General features: G+C 36.4%; 1 protein-coding gene across 3 annotated transcripts in view; it reads right to left on the reverse strand.

Annotated features, from left to right (window-relative positions):
• Nucleotides 1-20,527, reverse strand: part of XPO1 (exportin 1) — a 46,002-nt gene that overhangs the window by 21,249 nt on the left and 4,226 nt on the right. The window contains exons 2-4 of one of the 3 annotated variants that reach the window (XM_047852667.1): nucleotides 20,054-20,185; nucleotides 14,303-14,404; nucleotides 10,796-10,868 (exon numbers count right to left, since the gene is read on the reverse strand). In XM_047852667.1, the coding sequence (XP_047708623.1) occupies nucleotides 10,796-10,868; nucleotides 14,303-14,404; nucleotides 20,054-20,179 (301 nt within the window). In that variant the 5' untranslated portion in view covers nucleotides 20,180-20,185. Of the gene's footprint in view, nucleotides 1-10,795; nucleotides 10,869-13,144; nucleotides 13,209-13,366; nucleotides 14,169-14,302; nucleotides 14,405-20,053; nucleotides 20,186-20,527 lie in introns of those variants that run through there. The other 2 variants (XM_047852668.1, XM_047852669.1) reach the window with 2 other exon arrangements.

A 20,527-nucleotide genomic window follows, 5' to 3' on the forward strand; every position in this document is an offset into this window, starting at 1 on the left:
AAAATAGGATCAAATAGATCCTTCAACTCTCCTGTTACCAATTGAATCAATTAAGTATCTTCTCCCTGTTTTCAGAGGTCTGAGGTTCACCTGTAGATGAAGCAAAGCATAACTGATGAAAATAGTAGGAAAACAAAAATGGAAATTTCTCACAGACAATATAATATTAATTTAATTTAATGTCACTCTGAAATGACAGTACTTCAATCCCTTCAGAACACCGGAACAACGCCTTTTCTGATCAAGTACTGCTGCACATAAAGTGTCTGGAATCTCCTATTGCTAGGTACAAAGCTTATTTCATTAAGTACTCTAACTTCTTCCCCAAGTAAAAAAGCAGCTCAATGAGGAGGAGTTTTACAACTGTAAATAAATAGCACAATGGAGCGCCTAGGTGGCTGAGTTAAGTGTCCGACTCTTGGTTTTGGCTCAGGCCATGATCTCACGGTTCTGTGAGTTAGGGCCCCAAGTCAGGCTCTACACTGGTATTGTGGAACTTGCTTGGGATTCTCTCTCTGGCCCTCTGTCACTCGCATGGTCTCTGTCTCTCTCAAGTAAGCTTAAAAAAAAAAAAACAACAACTTTTAAATAAAAACTAAAGAAATAGCGCAATGACATCGTGCTTATCAAGGCAGAAAAGCCAAATGTTGACAACTATTAGAGAAGCTCAGCTTCTGAAACTTAACAGAAAATTATCTGAGATGACAGAAAATTATATATTCTCAGTGTCTTATTCTTTGTACCAAACGAATTCATGTCTGTCACGTGCAAAAGAGACATTCACATAATATAAACTTGTTAAAATAAGGCACTCCCTATACATTCATATAAAACTTTATTATCTGTCAAAACCTATTAATATAAAATTATCTGTTTCCTATCATTCAGAAAGTGTATGTGAAGAACCTGGGATATTTCTTCCAGCAGCTTTCTAAGCTCCTCTTTGGGAATGAAGAAACGGTAAGACACACAAATATAAAATTAAAAAGTTTTTGAAAAATCAATAACATTTCAGCACAATTATGTTCTTGTTACTATGTCATCAAACTTTTCAAGGGATTCATAAAATCACTTTTAACAAATTTTTATCTATAGCTACTCATTCTATTCTTCTCAATTTGAACAAAAATTCACCTCCAAAGTTTAAATTAACCTACAAAGTACTGAAAAGTGCTATTTTATTTTTTTAAGTGCTGTTTTTTAAAAAAGACTGGCCATGTATATTTTCTTTAAAATCTACACTAGCATAAAAATGGCAAACTAGTCATGGAAAAGCATATTATGATGCAAAATTTTCAAATCCATGTTTATGCATTTATCTCATCTATTTTCTCAAGGTAAAGAAAAATGTCTTCTGACAGTCTTATTTACAATAAACAATTTGGGTGCGTGGGTGGCTCAGTAACTTGAGTGTCGGACTTCAGTTCAGGTTATGATCTCAAGTTCATGAGTTGAAGCCCCACACTGGGCTCTGTGCTGACAGCTCAGAGCCTGGAGCCTGCTTTAGATTCTGTGTCTCCCTTCCTCTCTGCCCCTCCCCTGCTCACGCTGTGTCTGTCTCTCTCAAAAATAAACATTAAAATAAAAAAACAAGCAATGCTAAACAGTCAACATAAACTTATTTAAAGTAGAGAGCATGTCAACTTTAGCTAGTTAAAAGGTAAGATTAAAATAAACCTCATCCTGGGGCACATGGGTGGCTCAGTGGGTTAAACATCCAACTTCAGCTGAGGTCATGATCTCACAGTTTCTTAGTTCAAGCCCTGTGTCCAGGCTCTGTGCTGATTGCTCAGAGCCTGGAGACGGCTTCATATTCTGTGTCTCCCTCTCTCTCTGCCCCTCCCCTGCTCACACTCTCTCTCTCTCTCTCTCAAAAATAAACATTAGAAAATATAAAATAAACATCATCCTGCCTTAGAAGTTACACATCATCGGGGCGCCTGGGTGGCGCAGTCGGTTAAGCATCTGACTTCAGCCAGGTCACGATCTCGCGGTCCGTGAGTTCGAGCCCCGCGTCAGGCTCTGGGCTGATGGCTCAGAGCCTGGAGCCTGTTTCCGATTCTGTGTCTACCTCTCTCTCTGCCCCTCCCCCGTTCATGCTCTGTCTCTCTCTGTCCCAAAAATAAATAAACGTTGAAAAAAAAAAAAAAAAAAAAAAAAGAAGTTACACATCATCTTGCAAGCTACTTGCATCTAGGAATATCTTCCAAAAAGTGGATAATGACAGGGTAAAAGAAATCCATTACCAAACCTGAATTTCATAAAGAGGATTCACTAAAACTAAAAATTTCAAATTTAAAATGAGAACTTATTACTGACTACAACTTCCTGTTGGTGTCATATTCCCCTGGGAGCAAAAGCCTTACTTTTCAAAATTTACTTAAGGTTCTACCTTAGCATCCTATCTGGTCAGTGATAGATTGTCAGCAACTTTTCCACCAAATACATGATTCTACCTACTAAGAAAAACTGCATTCCTAGACAAATTATAAAATATGTTGAATAAAAAAGCTGCACATTCTGGGGGTGCATGGGTGGCTCAGTTGGTGAAGCATCCAACTTTGGCCCAAGTCATGATCTTGCAGTTCCTGAGTTCGAGCCCCACAACGGGGGGAGAATGAAGCAGAGTCTGCTTCATACCTGTCTCCCTCTCTCTCTGCACCTCCCCCACTCATTCTATCTCAAAAATAAGTATTAAAAAAAAAAAGTTGCACATTCTGATTCCTCTTTCACAGTGGCTAATTTTTACATATTACAGAAAACAAAATCTCAACACACTATTATTATAAAAGCAAAACTACAGATAAAACTGAGTTCACCCCAGTTCCAACCACTGTGCAATACTTAGAAGTATCCAATTCCACTTTATAAATTTATTTATGCATTATTATTTTAAGTAAACTCTACCCCAATGTGGGCCTCAAACTCAGAACCCTCAAATCAAGTCATATGCTCTCCTGACTGAGCCAGTCAGGTACCCCTCCAATTCCACTTTAAATATTTCTTTACATTCTTAAGCTCTAACAATGCAAGTTTGGTACATTTCTCCATCAGAGCCATTTTAATTGAAAGTAAGGTTCTTTCCCTGTGCCATAAATTTATCACAAATATCTGTCCATCTAACCACCAACAGTGACCATCAGAAAGACAGACACTAAAATATAGTTATCTATCCTCTTTACACCTTCTTGTACAGATGAATCCAGAGTATGGTTCCTACTCTTCACTCAATTCAATACTTCAGATAACAAACAGCAAAATGAGAGACAGCTAAATCAATTCAAAAGTGGGAATTTAAAAAAAATTTTAATGTTTATCTTTGAGAGAGAGAATGAGAGAGAGACACCGAGTGCGAATGGGGGAGGGACAGAAAGAGGGGAAGATACAGAATCCAAAGTAGGCTCCAGGCTCTCAGCTGCCCGCACAGAGCCTGACGCGGGGCTCAAACGCAGGAACCCCGCAAGAGCACGACCTGAGCTGAAGTCGGACGCCTAACCAACTGAGCCACCCAGGCACCCCTCAAAAGCGGGAATTCTTAACCCAGGGCTCACACAGATAGGCTAGAACGATTATTACCTGCATGTTTAGTAATTTCAGGAGGAACAAGCTGTAAGAACAATGATCACTCTTTTGTTTATTCTGACAATGAGAGAGAAAGCACAAGTGGGGAAGGGCAGAGATAGAGGAGAGAGAATCCCAAGCAGACTCTCTGCACTGCCAGTGTGGAGCCTGACATGGGGCTTGAGCTCATGAACTGAACCATGAGATCATGACCCGAGCTAAAGTCCAAAGCTTAACTGATCGAGCCACCCAGGTACCCCAGAACATCGATCACTCTTAAAAGGGTTTTATGGCCTCAGATATTGAAAAAGAACTATAAAGGATATATAAGGAATTTAAATTTTATTACATTTATAGCATCATTATTTATAATGGGCAAAAAGATGGAAACAACCCAAACATCCACCCACAGATGAACCAATAAAAATATGGTATAGACTACAAAAGAATATTATTCAGTCATTAAAAAAATGAAATTCAGATATCGAAGGCTGTAACATGGACAAATCTTGGAAACATGTGCTAAGTGATGTTAACCAGACACACATAAAAATGATTGTACCTACAGGAGTTACTTAGAATAAGCAATTCACAGGGACAGATAGCATAACAGTAGTTAAGTAGTTAACAGAGATTGGGGAGACAGTATAATGGGAGAGCTCATGTTTAATGGGTAGGGTTTCAATTTGGGATGAAAAAACTTTAGAGATTGATAGTGATAATGGTTGTACAATATTATGAATGTATTTACAAACACTGAACTACACACTTAAAATGGTTATATATACTTTATGTATATTTTATCACAAAACAACCGTTTATTTAAGATTCATTGATTACAGTTGACCCTTGAACAACGCAGGTTTGGCCACACAGATCCCCTTATACGTGGGTTTTTTTAGGTAAATACAGTACAGTACTGTAAATGTACTCTCCTTATGATTTTAACACTTTTCTCTAGCTTACTTTAAGAATACAGTATAAAACACATACAACATACAAAATACGTATTCATCAACTGTTATGAATGAGGCAACACACAGTAGGCTATTAGTAAATTCTGGGGGATCAAAAGTTTTGCACAGGTATGTGATTGCCAGGGGGTCAGCTTCCCTAACCCCTCACACACACTGTTCACAGGTCAACTGTACTGCTAGTGAGAATGTAAAATGATACAACTATTTTGGAATATAGTTTGGCAGTTAAACATGCACCTACCATATTATCCAGCCATTCTACTCCAGCTAATCAAGTAAGTGACAGAAAGACTGGGGAGGAGGAAGGGTAAAAAAGAAGGCAATCACAAAGATGAAGACCTTGATTACAGTGGTGGTTTCATGGGTATATGCTTAAGTCAAACTTCTTATCAAATTGTATAAGTGAACAGCTTCTAGGTTTTGATAACCATCTCTTTCCTTTTGTTCCCCCTTCCCTAAGGTTAGTAGTTGCTAACCTGTGTTTACTAACATCTGAGTTACCTCAATAGCCCTCTCCTGGCCTTACCAACCCCCTCAATTCTCTGCACTAAAATCCCTTGTTTGGGAAAATAATAAACGAAACATGGTAAAATCCTTTGTGGTAAATATAGGGGACACACAAAAGTAGGTATTAAGGAGCCTAGTTAGGAAGCTACTGCAGAAATTTCAAGGTTATTTGGTGAAACGAATACATTTTTGTGGAAAGAGACTGGCGAAACACATGCCAGATGTTTATTCATACCTAGCACCTAGAAGGGCCCAGGGGCTTTATACACATTACCTTTTCTACCATATCCCAAAATGGTTGCAAAGCAGTCAAGATTCAGAGGAGTAAAATATTTTGCATAAAGATCATACTAATAATTGTACCATGGGGGCACCTGGGTGGTTCAGTCGGTTAAGTGTCCGGTTCTGGGTTTTGGCTCAGGCCACAATGTCACAGTTTGTGAGTCCAAGCCCTGGTTCAGGCTCTGCGTGGGGAGCACGGAGCCTGCTTGGGATCCTTTCTCTCCTCCCCTCCTCTGCTCTCTCTCTCTCAAAATAAATAAACTTAAAACAAACAAATAAATGTACCATATGCCTCATTCCATAGGAAGGGAACTGAGTAAAAATCTTTTTGGTAACTGGATTTGTCAACTTACTCAAATTAAAACACAGAAGTATACAACTCAGGAACTTAATTGCCCAACTACCTTTAATTAAGCACCCAAACTTTCAAAATGTCCAATTATGACTTTATCACTTGGGACTACTCATAAATTGACCACGACTTTTCAACTATAGTAAGTTCTTATCTCATGAAATGAAAGGACATGTAAGCCATATGCCTTAACAGATTAAATCATGATCCTCTGGTTCAAAACAAAACAAAACAAAACATAAAGCTATCTTTATACAGATAAATTTTTTTTTCCCAGGGAGGATCAAATTAGAATTTCTAATTCTAATTAGAATTTTCTAATCCAAATGCAAACATTATTTTTAAAAAAGGAGGAGGGTTAGCTGGAAAAATTCATGTTGATGTGCAGCCCAGATAATCAACATCACTAACAGTCCTAGTGTACCTTTAATTACTTCAGTGTCTAGCAACCAGTCTCTTCAACAAATGGGTGTTGGGAGAACTGGACAGCTACATGCAAAAGAATGAAATTATACCCCTTTCTTATTACACCGCGCACACACACACACACACACACACACACACACACACACACACCTTAACAGAGAGTTACACCTAAATATGAGACATGAATCTAAAACTCCTAGAAGAAAACGTAGGCAGTAATCTCTTAGACCTAGCACAGATGTCTCCTCAGGCAAAAGAAACAAAACCACAATTAAACTATTGGGACTACACCAAAATAAAAACTTTGCATAGCAAAGGAAACCATCAACAAAACAAGGCAACCTATTGAATGGGAGAAGATATTTGCCAATGATCTATCCAATAAGGGGTTAACATCAAAAATACATAAAAGCCTGCAACTCAATATCAAAAAATCCCCCATATAATCTGATTAAAAATGGGCAGAGGACTTGAATAGTTATTTTTCCAAAGAAGACATACAGATGGCAAACACATGAAAAGATACTCAACATCACTAATCATTAGGAAAATGCAAACCAAAACCACAATGAGAGATCATCTTATATCTGTCAGAATGGTAGAATCAAAAACACAAGAAATAATAATCCACAGCAAGGATATGGAAAAAAAAGAACCCTCTTGCATGGTTGGTAGGAATGTAAACTGGTGCAGCCACTGTGGAAAAAAGTATGTGCAGGTTCCTCAAAAACTTACATATAGGAATACCGTATGATCCAGTAATTCTACTACCGCGGATTTACTCAAATGGAAACACAAATTCACAAGATCTATGCACCCCTGTGTTTACTGCAGCAATTAATTCCAATAGGCAAGATACGGAAGCAACCTAAGTGCTCATCGACAGATGAATGGACAAAGATGTGGGCTTAAATACACACACACACAAAGGATTATTACTCAGCCACAAAAAAGAATGAGTTCTTGAAGGTATAATGCTAAGTGAACTAAGTCAGAAAAGGACAAAATACCACATGATTTAATTTATATGCAGAACCTAAGGAACAAAATAAACTAATAAAACAAAGCAGAAACATACCCATATATAAAGAGAAAACTAGTGCTACCTAGAGGACAGATGGTTACACAGAAGCAAAAGGGGTAAAGGGGTGAAGGGGTGGGGCATCTGGGTGGCTCAGTTGGTTAAACGTCTGACTTCAGCTCAGGTCATGATCTTGCGGTTCGTGAGTTTAAGCCCCGCATCAGGCTCTATGTTGACAGCTGAGAGCCTGGAGTTGCTTCAGATTCTGTGTCTCCCTCTCTCTCTGCCCCTCCTCTGCTCATGCTCTCTCTCAAAAATGAAGAATAAAACACTAAAGCGGCGGGGGGGGGCGCGGGGGGCTGAAAGGGACTGGGATGTACAGGTTTCCAGGATGGAAGGAATAAATCATAGGGATGAAAGGTACAGCATAGAAAATACAGTCAATGATATTATAACAGCATTGTATGGTGACAAATGGAAGCTACACTTATGGTGAGCATGGCATTACATTGTACACCTGAAACTGTGTGTCAATTTTACTTCAATAAAAAAATTTTAATTGAAAAAAAAATTCTCTGGGGCGCCTGGGTGGCTCAGTCAGTTAGGCATCCAGCTGTTGATTTTGGTTCAGGTCATGATCTCATGGTTGTTGAGACTGAGCCCCGTGTCAGTCTCTGTGGGTTCTGCACTGACAGCACGGAGCCTGCTTGGGGAATTCTCTCTCTACCCCTCCATAGCTCAGGCACTCTCTCTCTCTCTCTCTCTCAAAACAAACAAACATAAACAAAAAAAAAACTAGTTTGGAAAAATGTAAAAGTTATTTTGGCTTGCTGTCTGTGCAAATGTTTTCTTCCTTTAAAATATTGCCATTTACATGAAGGAGCGGTTTAAAGGGCTCAACCTGATCATCATCCCCTTCTTTTATAGTGAGAGTAGCACTCATTATATATACCTTATTTAACTTTTCTATATCTTTCCAACTACTGCATGTTGGTATAGGGATACATTTACATAGAGTTAATACCAACTAATGCTTTGTACTAAGCAGAAACACAATATATGTACTAGGTAAATAAATATATATGCTAAGGAAGATGGACAAGGAATAGCTACCAAGTGGAGACAACAGCTTTAAAAAACATGACAGTTGTAGATAAAAAGAATATACATTATTTTGGGGGTTACACAAACTTATTCCCAATACTTAAGTTACTTAAAGATGAAATAAAAGTAACATTCAGAAAACTTAGTGTACTTTGGGGGATAAGAAAGCTTAAGATTGGAGAACCCTACCAGGATTGACAACGTTTAAATTAATTATAAAATTCAGAGAGTACTGAATTTCCCCCCCAATGTTTTACTTTAAAAACACGATCACACTAAATGCATCATGCAAAGTTGTTGTTGCCTATTTAAATCTGGAATTCAGATTCTCTGGGAGGCACATTACATGCTCTTCCAACAAGCCTGTGAAAGATCCTAAAAGTTATACCACTTTTTCCTCCATGTAATGACCTCACTGACAATGGCAACCATCATGTGAGTGGTTTTTATATAGTTTAGATCCCACTTAATCGTTATCATTAGTTTTTAAGAGAAATACCAGGGGAAAGGGGATTCTGATAAATCTATTATTTTATTTTAGAGAGCACACATGCAAGGGGGGGCAGAGGGAGAGGTTTTTTATTTTATTTATTCAATTAGAGAGTGAGCACGAGTGGGGAGGGGTAGAGAGAGGGGGAGAGAATCCCAAGCAGGCTCGGCACTGTCAGTGCAGACCCCAACATGGGGCTCCAACTCATGAACCATCAGATCACAATCTGAGCCAAAATCAAGAGTCAGACGCTTAACTGACTGAGCCACCCAGGAACCTTGGGAGAGAGAATCTTAAGCAGGCTCCATGCTCAATGCAGAGCCCAACTCCGGGGTCCATCCCATGATTCTGGGATCATGTCTTGAGCCAAAATTGTCAAATGCTCAACTGACTAAGCCAACCATGTGCCCCTGATAAATCGTTTTATAGATAACAGCTGACCTTTGAACAACACAGGCTTGAAGTGGATGGGTCCATTCATATGTGCATTTAAAAAATTATATACAGTATAATACTGTAAATATATATTCACTTCAATTTTCTTAATAATATTCTTTTGTCTAGAAATGTTACAGGCAGAATAATCACCATGTCTCTCTCCGGTTTTTTCAAACATGACAGGTTTTCAAAACTAAACAGTTTTACACACCCTGGAGTATGTGCACATTTGACACACATAAACATGAGAAGCACTGGGACTTTATGATAAAAACTTACTACTACTCTCATTCATGCAGAAGGCTAAAAATGTCAAATCCTCAGGGAACCCTTTAGCCTCCAATTTTTTCATGGAGAAATTTTTTCATGGAGAACCATGATCAGCTAGTATCATTATAAATTGTTTCATTTTAAAGTCAGAAAAATGTCGAAGAATCATCTAGTGCAATCCTTATGTGGTAAGAGGCAGAGGACTATGTGTTTAGAAACAAAAGAGGGACTTAACAGCAGCAAAGGAACGAGAAGTGCTCCGAAGATCCCTAAAGGGCAGTGACGAGATATGAAGGATCTATTTGGTCCAAACAAACTGGACTTACTAACTTCTGAGAAGGTCACACAACATGATCTAAAATAGTTTCAACCCCAAATAAAATATTTAAAGAAATAGGAACCTTTTTTTGAAGGCAGTATTTCCCCCTGTACTCTCATTCTTACTCTATGGCTTATGGTACATTAAGGATACTGCCATTAAAAACTGTCTTATTCACCTATAAACATGCCAGAAAGATGTCAGTTTTCTAGAGAAAGACCAGCTGAGTAAATCCAGGTCATTATTCCACCATAAAAAAGACATGAAAAAGCAAGTGAAAAAAGACATATTAAAGATCAACAGTCCAAGACAGGAGACTGGTTTTAATAGAAAAAACTGCCACCAGTATTAGCATACTCCCAAAGTTCAGGCTTGTACTTATATATTTTTCAGAGGTTAACAAGGGATATAAAGTAGGTGACAGAGGCAGTATATGAAAACTGGAAGTAACTATATCAATATACTCCAAGAGATTAAGCTTGCCCCAAGTTTCTTAAACAGGACTGTTACTGAGACAGTACAAAGGCAAAAGTTAAATATGAATAGCAAGCATCATCACATCCTAATTTTCTTTTCTTTCCTTAAGTCAGAAGTCTATTATCTTCTACCGCTCGCCCAGAATTTCCAAAGGTAAAGCCTTGTGACTTTTAAAATTTCGTTTTTCCTTTGCTTTGTTAAATTGACGTATTATTTCAGGTACTACAGTACTTATCACTTGTCAGTTACCATTTGACAAACTTAAACCCATGTGTAAGAACACACATTCCAATTTCACTCACTTCAAACATGGTCCCAATTAGCTAGAAGTTGATATATACTTTTTATCACGGTACTTATTGTAAACAGTTCAACCGCTTTGGCCTCCTCTTTCCCCCAAAAGGTAAACTAATTCCTCCCCCTGCTTTGCTACATGACGAAAGCCATAATCTCCATTAAAGCATAATAAACTACTAAAGATTTAACAATCCCCCATCTGATATTCAACTATAATACAAATGCCAAAAATAATAAAATTCTGGATTTACAATTCTTCAAAGCATTTTCCTACCTTCACACTGGTTCCTCGGAAGAATCTTCCATCTTGTTTTTATCACATTTTCCAAAATTTGTAGTCCATAATACTGAAAATTGGAGAATAGAACCATGTGAACATATTGCTATAAGACTGGCAATTTTCAGGATTCACAAATGGACAGACATTCACACATTTACATCTAAAGTTTCAAAAACATTATGCTACCAAGTTTAATTACATATATTAAACAAGGATCTATTCACCCATATACTGAGTTTTCATGCATTTTCCTCATTTTATTGTTTACTACTCTATTTAATGTCCTGCTGTTTATACATGCTCACACCAGGAGGAAGAACCAAATAAAAAGCCCTTTAGCAGCCAAATGGGCTTATCTGTAGAAGGAAAAGTAGCAGCCAGATATGAATTCACAGCATAAATGACTGCTCATAGGCTCACGTACTTTAACACGACCAGGCTCCTAAGAATTTAGCAGCTTGGATGCTCTCAAGCTCCCTACCATCCTCTATGAGTTGTAAGCTCTTGGCCAAGTATTAAAGTATTGTCACAGATACTTTCTATAGAAAGTGTTTACAAACATCACTGGTGTGTTACTTAAGGAGCAGCAAGACAGCCCAAGGGTTTAATTTTCAATTTTAATCCCACCCTTACAGTTGCTATTTCTACTAATTTAAAGATAAACTTTTGTGCACAGTCAAAAATAATACACAAACGCATGTTGCAATCTGTATTTATCTTTCAGGTATTCCTTCCTAAATATAAAAGTCATTACTAAAAATATAAGTACGTTAATAAATACAGATACCACTTTCAAGCCATTTTGTCCCTCCTGCTCATTACTCACTCTAAATAGTCAACAATGTTCACAACAATTTATAATGCTATACAAGTTACTACACAAAATTATTACCATGACCAATTAGTGTGGATAGACAGGAGGAAGAAAAGGGATAAAACTGTTGTGGTATGTCTCAACTGGCTGAATTAGGGAAGAATTAGTTATAATACCTGAAAGATAAACTCATTCATATATAGACATATAACCTCAGATTGCAAGTTTTGGCTGAGAATAAGAGTTCATCTTTAAAATGGTTAGTCATCACACAATAAAATAGGAGCATTAGTATTTCAACCAAAGGGATCATGTGAATGCTAATTTTATCCAAAGCACAATATAGACTGTCCCAAACTACATTGTGCTCAAATAGTAAACGTTTTTGCTGTTTTCTTTCATTTTAACATTTCATACTTTTCAAGAAAATTTTGCCATTTCAACTAAAATCCTACATTTGCAGAACATTCCTTAAAAAGACTTCCAAAATAAAAAAGCCAAAGCAAAATTCTGAAATTACAAATTTGATACCATTAAAGGGTTTCATAATCAGCAGTAAATAGGGAAACTTTCTATCCTGTTCATTTATAATTCCTTTATAGGTCTAGACCTCAGAAAAATAGGCAAAAAAAGGTGATATTCTGATTGAAATTTTCAATTAACTTTTAAGAACATACTACCCTAAAAACTTTAATTTTCTAGATACAAAATCAGACTGTCAACGTTTTGCTAAGTCAAAACAATGCACTTCTTACTACGTGGAATATTGTTAATTCTCAAGCAATTAAAAAGATCTTTAAAAAACTAAAAATCCACTATAAATATACCAGGAAGAAGCAAAATCTCTTAACTTCGCCCTATTTAGCCCATATTTTCCAGCTTACACTTTTTAATTGAAGGCTATTACCCTGCTTCCTTTATGTTTGATACTTTGTTACCTAAGTTACCTATTTACTAACCTCTAAGTCCTTTCCCCAACTGTAAAAAGACAGCATAAGCTTGCGGAGGATACAATTCATATTTTCCTCATTCTGCCCTCCTGGCTGAAGCAGTTAAGCCCAATAAAAGCTTTCACAAGTCAAAGGGATACAAAGATCATAATAATATCCCAAAACCGAATCTCTCCTAGACCTTAAGACTCTACATATGAAGAGAACCCACATTTTTTTGAAATAAGAGTATTTTGATTAAAAATCTTAAGTGTTAGCCAAATCTGGGGGCCAATAGTAAAAGACTACTTTGGAGATACTGATAAATAATCCAAACATCATTCAAAAGAATTATTTACGTATCTGCGTCACATCTCAGGACCTGAGAAATCCACTGCTGAGTTATGAAGATGAGGGACAGATAACAGCAAAGACTAAATGAAAAAATAAATGCATGAAATGATCCCTATGGTAGAAATTTCTACTGAGCCCTTAGAAATACTTATTTTATGCATTGAATTCCCCTTTCCCCTCCCACCGCCCATGAAACAAAAACAATTGATGAACAGAATTCAGTTAAAGGGAATCAAAAGGGTAGACCTTGTGGAGGCCTGCCGTCAAAGCCTAGCTGTGTCAGTTGCACAGGAAGACACCCCTTTTCTTCCTATTACAAGCAATCAACATAATGGAACATTATGATTAATATCAGGTAGTGTTAACATCTTTAAAGAAAAAAAAATGATTGCATAAAAGCCAAATGTCATAGTGCATAAATTTAGCACCAAATCATTTGTAATTTATGTAAATTGAAGAATTCTTTACCTGTTGCTTTCTTTCTGTTCCTCTAATCATCTCATTTTTCACAAGACAAATTTGAGTTTTTAAAAATACTGTTGATAAATCAACTTAAACATTAGTAATGTCTGTCAGTATAAAAAGCAAAATTTACCAGGCAAGCAAACAGGCAAACACTATTATGTTACTTAAGGTTAGCACTTTGAGGAAGTTCTGGACTGTATTTTTGCTCTAAAATTTACAAGATGTCAAAACTAATCAATATTTTAAAACTGTTAATTAATACAGTCTGATTTCAGAAACAGATGTGAAAATGGCTATTTTCTGTTTTAACACAATGTATACCAAGTGGAAATCTTGTGTGTATTAAACAGAACGCCATGCATGGTATTTTATTACTTCAAGGCAGTTTAAAGAGAAGTGTGAATCATCAAGCCTAAAACAGTCAAAACACATTTTGATCAACCCTTCTGTTCAAACTAGGAAAAAAGGACCCAAATCATAACATTTTTCAATTGCAAATAAAAACTGAGTGCTGTCCCATTAAGAGCATTGCTACCACGGAGCAGGGTTTTATTGCTGCCCACACAACTTCGTGTTGGAGGTGCCTAACCTGTATTATATTGATTACTTGCCCAAAATTCCTCTGATGTTATGTTTCATATCTGAATAACATCCAGAATTTATGCTACTTAGATCTGTATACATATTCTAAAAACAAAAACAAAAAACAACCAAAAAAAAGCCACCTTGCATTCTAGTCCCAATTACAAAACTTCATTCATAATTCTTAGGACTATTTGCAAGAATTAATTCTATGTTTAAGACTAAATTTTGAAATAAGTTAACAATATTAAATGTTTGAGATAACAAACACTAATACTAAAAATGAGATACCTTCCTCAAAGTTTATGACTGGAAGAAAAGAAGAAATAATGGATTTTAAAACCACCACTTGCTTACTTTCGTGTTCATATTCTGTGAAAATTCCAAAATTGTGTCGACTCTTGTCCATGCATCAGGATGCTCCTTTAAATGTGTCAGTACTTCTTGAGCCATTCTTTGCTAAAATATTACATGAAAATAATTTTAAGCTCACTTGTTCTTTTTAATCATTCATTAAAATGGTACCGAGCAAGGCACAAATCCCAATGGGACAGTGATTCTATTAACTTTCTGAAACACAAGAAATTAATGAGTCCATATACAAATAAATATGTCCATTATCACTCTTAAAATCCGATTTCTTTTTTTTAAATTAATTCATTTATTTTGAGAGGGGATGGGGGAAGGGAGAGGGAGAATCCCAAGCAGGCTCAGCACTGTCAGCACAGAGCCTGATGTGGGGCTTGAACTCACAAAGCAAACCATGAGATCAGGACCTGAGCAGAATTGAACCACCTAGTCGTCCCAAATTTCAGTTTAAAATGGGAATATTCACCCCTTTGAAACAATAGGTTTTTTTTTTTGCCATCTACTTTATTTGGTATCCTCAAAACGGATCTTAAGTTCAACCAATGCTAACAAAGACTAATGTAAATGAGTTCTCAGCATTTACAATCAACCAAAAGCAACATATAAAAATTCAGATACTTAGATCAATTATGTAATGGTACACTCTGCCTTACAAGTTACCAAGATACCTCTAACAAACTTTACTATAAAAATAGATCTCATAGGAAGACTGAAAAAAACTAGGTCTAAGTAAGGCCACAAACCTCAAATACCTGTAGATATATATAAAACATGAAGATCCTTAAACCCTTTTTAAAAAGTCTAAGTTTATGGTAAATACATCTGTTTTACACTCTCTCAAATTCCTCTAAATGTCATATTAAATCCGATCTTATTTCAAAAACTTCGTTTCATTATCTTTAAAATACAAACCCAGAAATAGTAAAAACCTAGTATATAGCCATGATCTAGAATAAATACTGACATTTTGTTTTACTTGTGTCTGTTTTTCTTTTAAACGTAGAAGATCTAAAACTTTTGGCAATCACCTTTATACCTTTCTCCAATGCCATTTCCTTCCTTTGTTCCTTCTGTAGAGGTAATCACTTTCATGAATTTGGTGTCTTTTTCTGTCCATGTCTTCACAGCATGTGTATAAATTTCATAAACAATACAGTTGTGTGGTCACTAAATTTTACATAAATAACATACTATAAAAATCCTACAATTTGCTCTTTTCATTTGACACTTTCCTTCAGCTTTATTGCAAGGTATGACTGACAATGGAGTTTGAGATCTCGCCATATTGATACTATGTATCTTCATTTTAATCATTATAGTTTTTCAGGAGATGAACACATTTTACCAAAGGCTGTTAATTCTGATTTTTTTTTCAAGAAGAGCTTAATCTTTTGACCTTTAAAGGCAGTTTTGTAGCTCAACTGGACCCTCCCTAATTACCTTTTACCTGTTTCTAACACATGAAATAAGAAAGTTTGATGGCTTTAGAATGCCAATTACCTTTCTGTCAGATTGATTCAACTTGGTTAAGAGTTTATAAGCAAGCATCAAAAAGGGGAAAAGAAGCCTTCCAATTGGAACCTTCTCTGACCGACACCTCATAATCTTCTTTAACTTAGCTTTTATTCAAACTTACAGAAGAAAAAAATCATGCTCCTTATTTTGGCTTTAATGTTAAGCATTATTTTCCTTAGGTAGCAAATACAGTGATTTTCCCTACCACCCAATCAGCAATAGACACTGCTTACTGTTTAGAAGAACTGAGAAATATATACCCAACTATGTTGTTTTTTTTTTTTTTATAAAATTTTTTTTTCAATGTTTTTATTTATTTTTGGGACAGAGAGAGACAGAGCATGAACGGGGGAGGGGCAGAGAGAGAGGGAGACACAGAATCTGAAACAGGCTCCAGGCTCCAAGCCATCAGCCCAGAGCCTGACGCGGGGCTCGAACTCACGGACCGGGAGATCGTGACCTGGCTGAAGTCGGACGCTTAACAGACTGCGCCACCCAGGCGCCCCAACACCCAACTGTGTTAAGTAGTGGTTTTGCACCTTGACACCACCACCAGAACCACCATGTAACTTGGAAGGAAAACCAGTTGCCTGGGTTCCAACCTAAAAATATACATAGGGTTAAAGCCAGAGTATAAATTCTTATTATGTAAGTATTTTGGATCTGACTTCATTAAGGGACTAATAGTTTTATGGAGTTATAATTATGCTATATGATAACAAAAAGCTAAAAGAATAGTGAACTGAGTTATCTAGGGCCAAAGCACACTTTAGAAATGTTTTGATTCTCTCCCTGAGAGCATCTAACTAGATCTATTCATTTCTAACTAGTTATAGTCTTGCACATAAAATAGTAACAAATATCAAGAGAATAAGAATACCAAAGATCCATGCCTAATATTTGTTAAGATACTGTCAGAACTTTTGAAGTGATGACCACTGTGCACGTAGTGAATACTCCCTACACTATTAACCATTCATTAAAACTCTGCATAAATCATGTCCCTTCCTTTTAGTGGTCATTTTACTCTCTGAAGTTATTTCTAGTATTTCCATCTTAGGGTCTTAATTTTGCCCCAACCACACTATCCTTCTATAATATTTTTTTATTAAGTTAAAACTCCAAAAGGAGCTAAAAAAGAAAAAGGCAACTAAAGGAAAAGAAAATTTGTTGTCTCCCTGTGTTACTTACTGAATGGTGAAAGTATTTTAGTTGCTAAGCAATAGATTGAGTTCAAGTCACCTCACACAATACTGGAGAAAACACCCAACTCTTCTATATATCTTTTCCCCCCCTGGCTGCCTAACTTGGCTAAAAATAGAAAAATACTTTTATGTAGTCCTTTAGTTGCCATTTTTTAGTACATTATTTTGAAACTGGAAAAAATTAAGAAACCTTACTGTATTTTAAAACAATGAGTTTAGGGGTGCCTGGGTGGCTCAGTCGGTTGAGTGTCCTACTTCAGCTCAGGTCATGATCTCACAGTCTGTGAGTTCGAGCCCTGCGTTGGGCTCTGTGCTGACAGCTCAGAGCCTGGAGCCTACTTCAGATTCTGCGTCTCCCTCTCTCTCTCCGCCCCTCCCCTGCTCATGCTGTCTCAAAAATAAAAACGTTAAAAAAAAATGAAAAAAACAAAACAAAACAAAAACACAATGAGTTTACATCACATATGGTAAATCTTCATTATACTTCCCAAAGTACCTTTTAAATAGAATGCCTTGTAAGTATCAGGTACTCTAACAGGTGGTTTTACAAAACCCACTATCTTTGTCTTCAGTAAGTTGGTAACCTTGTGGCTGAGACTCTAGAGTAGTGACTAGAAACCTTACTGGACTAAAATCAAGATTCTATCACTAAAAACATGTTTTCCACAACAGCTTTATGCTTCTTTTTATTCAAAATAAGACCCTCAAAAGGTGGCACATGTAAAATACACTGAACTAGAATTTAAAAAACATGACTTTTAGGGGCGCCTGGGTGGCGCAGTCGGTTAGGCGTCCGACTTCAGCCAGGTCACGATCTCGCGGTCTGTGAGTTCGAGCCCCACGTCAGGCTCTGGGCTGATGGCTCAGAGCCTGGAGCCTGTTTCCGATTCTGTGTCTCCCTCTCTCTCTGCCCCTCCCCCGTTCATGCTCTGTCTCTCTCTGTCCCAAAAATAAATAAACGTTGAAAAAAAAAAAAAAAAAATTTAAAAAACATGACTTTTAGAAAAAAGTTCTCAGCTGACTTTAAGCTCTCAGCCTCCATTTCCTTATCTACAATATAACAGTTTGCAATTATCTTTACGCAACCTATTCATCTTATGATATAACTAAACACAAAATTCTTATTTTGGGGAAAGTTTATTTTGCCTTGATAAATAGAAAATTTAAGGGTGCCTGGGTGGCTCAGTTGGTGTCCAGTTGGCTCAGAAGTGTCCAACTCTTGATTTCAGCTCAGGTTGAGATCTCATGGTTTATTTGAGCCCCAAGTCGGGCTCTGTGCTGATAGCCGGGTTGGGATTCTCAGTCTCCCTCTCTCTATCCCTGTCCTACTCTCTCTCTCAAAAAAAAAAAAAAAAAAAAAAAAAGAACAAAATTAGAAAATATGTAAGCTTTTCTAAGCCTACATTTTACTCAAAAGTCAAATTTAAAACAAATCATTAACTCTCAATACTGTGAAACACTACTAAAAGTGGCATCACCTCTGATACGTATTTATCTTTATTTTTTTAGTAATCTCTACACCCAGCATGGGGCTTGAACTCAACGGAACCAGCCAGGTATCCCAGTACCAATATGTTCTTCATGATAAAAAAAAAAAAATTACTGCTACTTCTTAGTTTTAAGCCTAGAAAAACACCGGTCTCTTTGTTTATCCATCATAGTTTTAGATGTTGTGAGCCATGTTAAAAAACAACAAAGATTTAAACAGCAGTAGCAGCTGAGCAACGTGACAAAATTAAATGCCCATCTTCCTAAAGGCGACAAGACTTGTGCTTCGAATACATTCAAAGTTGAGCCCAACCTTACTTCCATACTTTCTTCCAAAAGCAGCTGCTTTCCATACGTGCATGTTAGAATGAAATGAAGCTTAAAGCTCCACAGTGAATGCACAGCACAAAGAAACAACTACATGGTAAGGATGGAATAACTTTTTCAGGAAGACTTTTGGAGACAAGAATGCTGACCAAAAGCCCCTAGGAGTTATAAAACTGGACCAACAAGCTTATCACAAAGTCTGCAGAATAGTTTTTACTGCTCATACAACTTTCATGGCCCCCTTTTTAAATTTTCTCTTTATTATATACAGCGAAACCACAAATGTTAGATTTCAAAAAGAAATGGAAATACTTATGCATAGGCTGGTACTTATACATCCTGTTTTTCATACTGTCCATAAAAGAAAGAATTTCTACCTTTCAGGTTTCTAAAGTTATGATAGTACTCAGGGTTTAACTACACAAATATAAACTAATCTCTTGAACATAAGTAACTTCAAAACTACTAGACATTATCTACTAGAAACATAACGTTTTGGCAACAAAATTGTACTAATATTTGTTACATCACCTTAAAAGACTTAAATCCAACAACAGAAAACTTCACTGATTTAAAATTCTTTGTGATTAATTCCAGTGAAGATTCAAGACTGCCTAATTTCTTGCAATGTAAAACAATTAAAACATTTATGAACATTCCTCTCTCGTTTTTCTTTCAACTGGGTGTTTTTAACAAAAAAATCCCCAAACCTTCAACTGTTCAAAACATGGATATGTAAGATAACTACCTACATTAACAGTACCACTTTTACAAGTCTTAAATTCAAATAACTTAAGATGCTCTGTATTGCTGGGAATTTTAAAACAAATTTTATCTGTGAAGTACTTCTGTAATTTACATATTTCAAAAATACAAGAATCCTTACTCCAAATATATTACACACATAAAATATGTACAGCCTTTATATCTACAAAGCATTTAATAAATATTTTAAATGGGGGGTCTTTCATTAAATGGCGGTAAAGGTTTCTGAAAGAACGAGTATAATATTCCAAAATATCTCACTCTAACCATGTCAAAATATACTGCAATTTCTCCAGATCACTTCTCATTGGTTGATATATACTTCCAAGTTAATACAAACTATGGAACATTTAAAAAGGTAATAATTTAAAATCTAATTCTAAATGAACAACTTCATTATACTACAAGAATGTTATAAAGTTTTGATCAGCTACTTTACCTGGGCTCCTTCTCCATGGTATAAGCAATTCACCACATTGTCTAGAAGGTTGATATCCAGTTTTTGGCTGAAATCGAGCAGCTGACGAGCTGCATGGTCTGCTAACATTGTCATAATTGCTGGCATAGATTACTGTAAATAAAGAAAAAAATTTAAGGTGCCTATGAAGTTTTGATATTACCAGTCAAGAACTTTCTATTCATATTATTTTACTTCAACCATGTTCTTGCAAATATTTTAACAAGTATTTTAAAGGCTATCTAAATAAATAGTAAAAGCAAATAAGTGGTGAAGATACTCTAACTGCTTTAGTTATTAAGATCTATTTTAAGACCACAGAAAACTCTTACTGTTTTACTCATATTTAAAAAAAAGTTACCCCTGGGGGTGTCTGGTAGCTTAGTGGGTTAAGCATCTGACTCTTGATCTCCGCTTAGGTCCTGATCTCAGTTTGTGAGATTGAGCCCGATGGAG

Source organism: Prionailurus viverrinus, chromosome A3 (genome assembly GCF_022837055.1).
Source record: "Prionailurus viverrinus isolate Anna chromosome A3, UM_Priviv_1.0, whole genome shotgun sequence".
NCBI classification, from domain to species: Eukaryota; Metazoa; Chordata; class Mammalia; order Carnivora; family Felidae; genus Prionailurus; species Prionailurus viverrinus.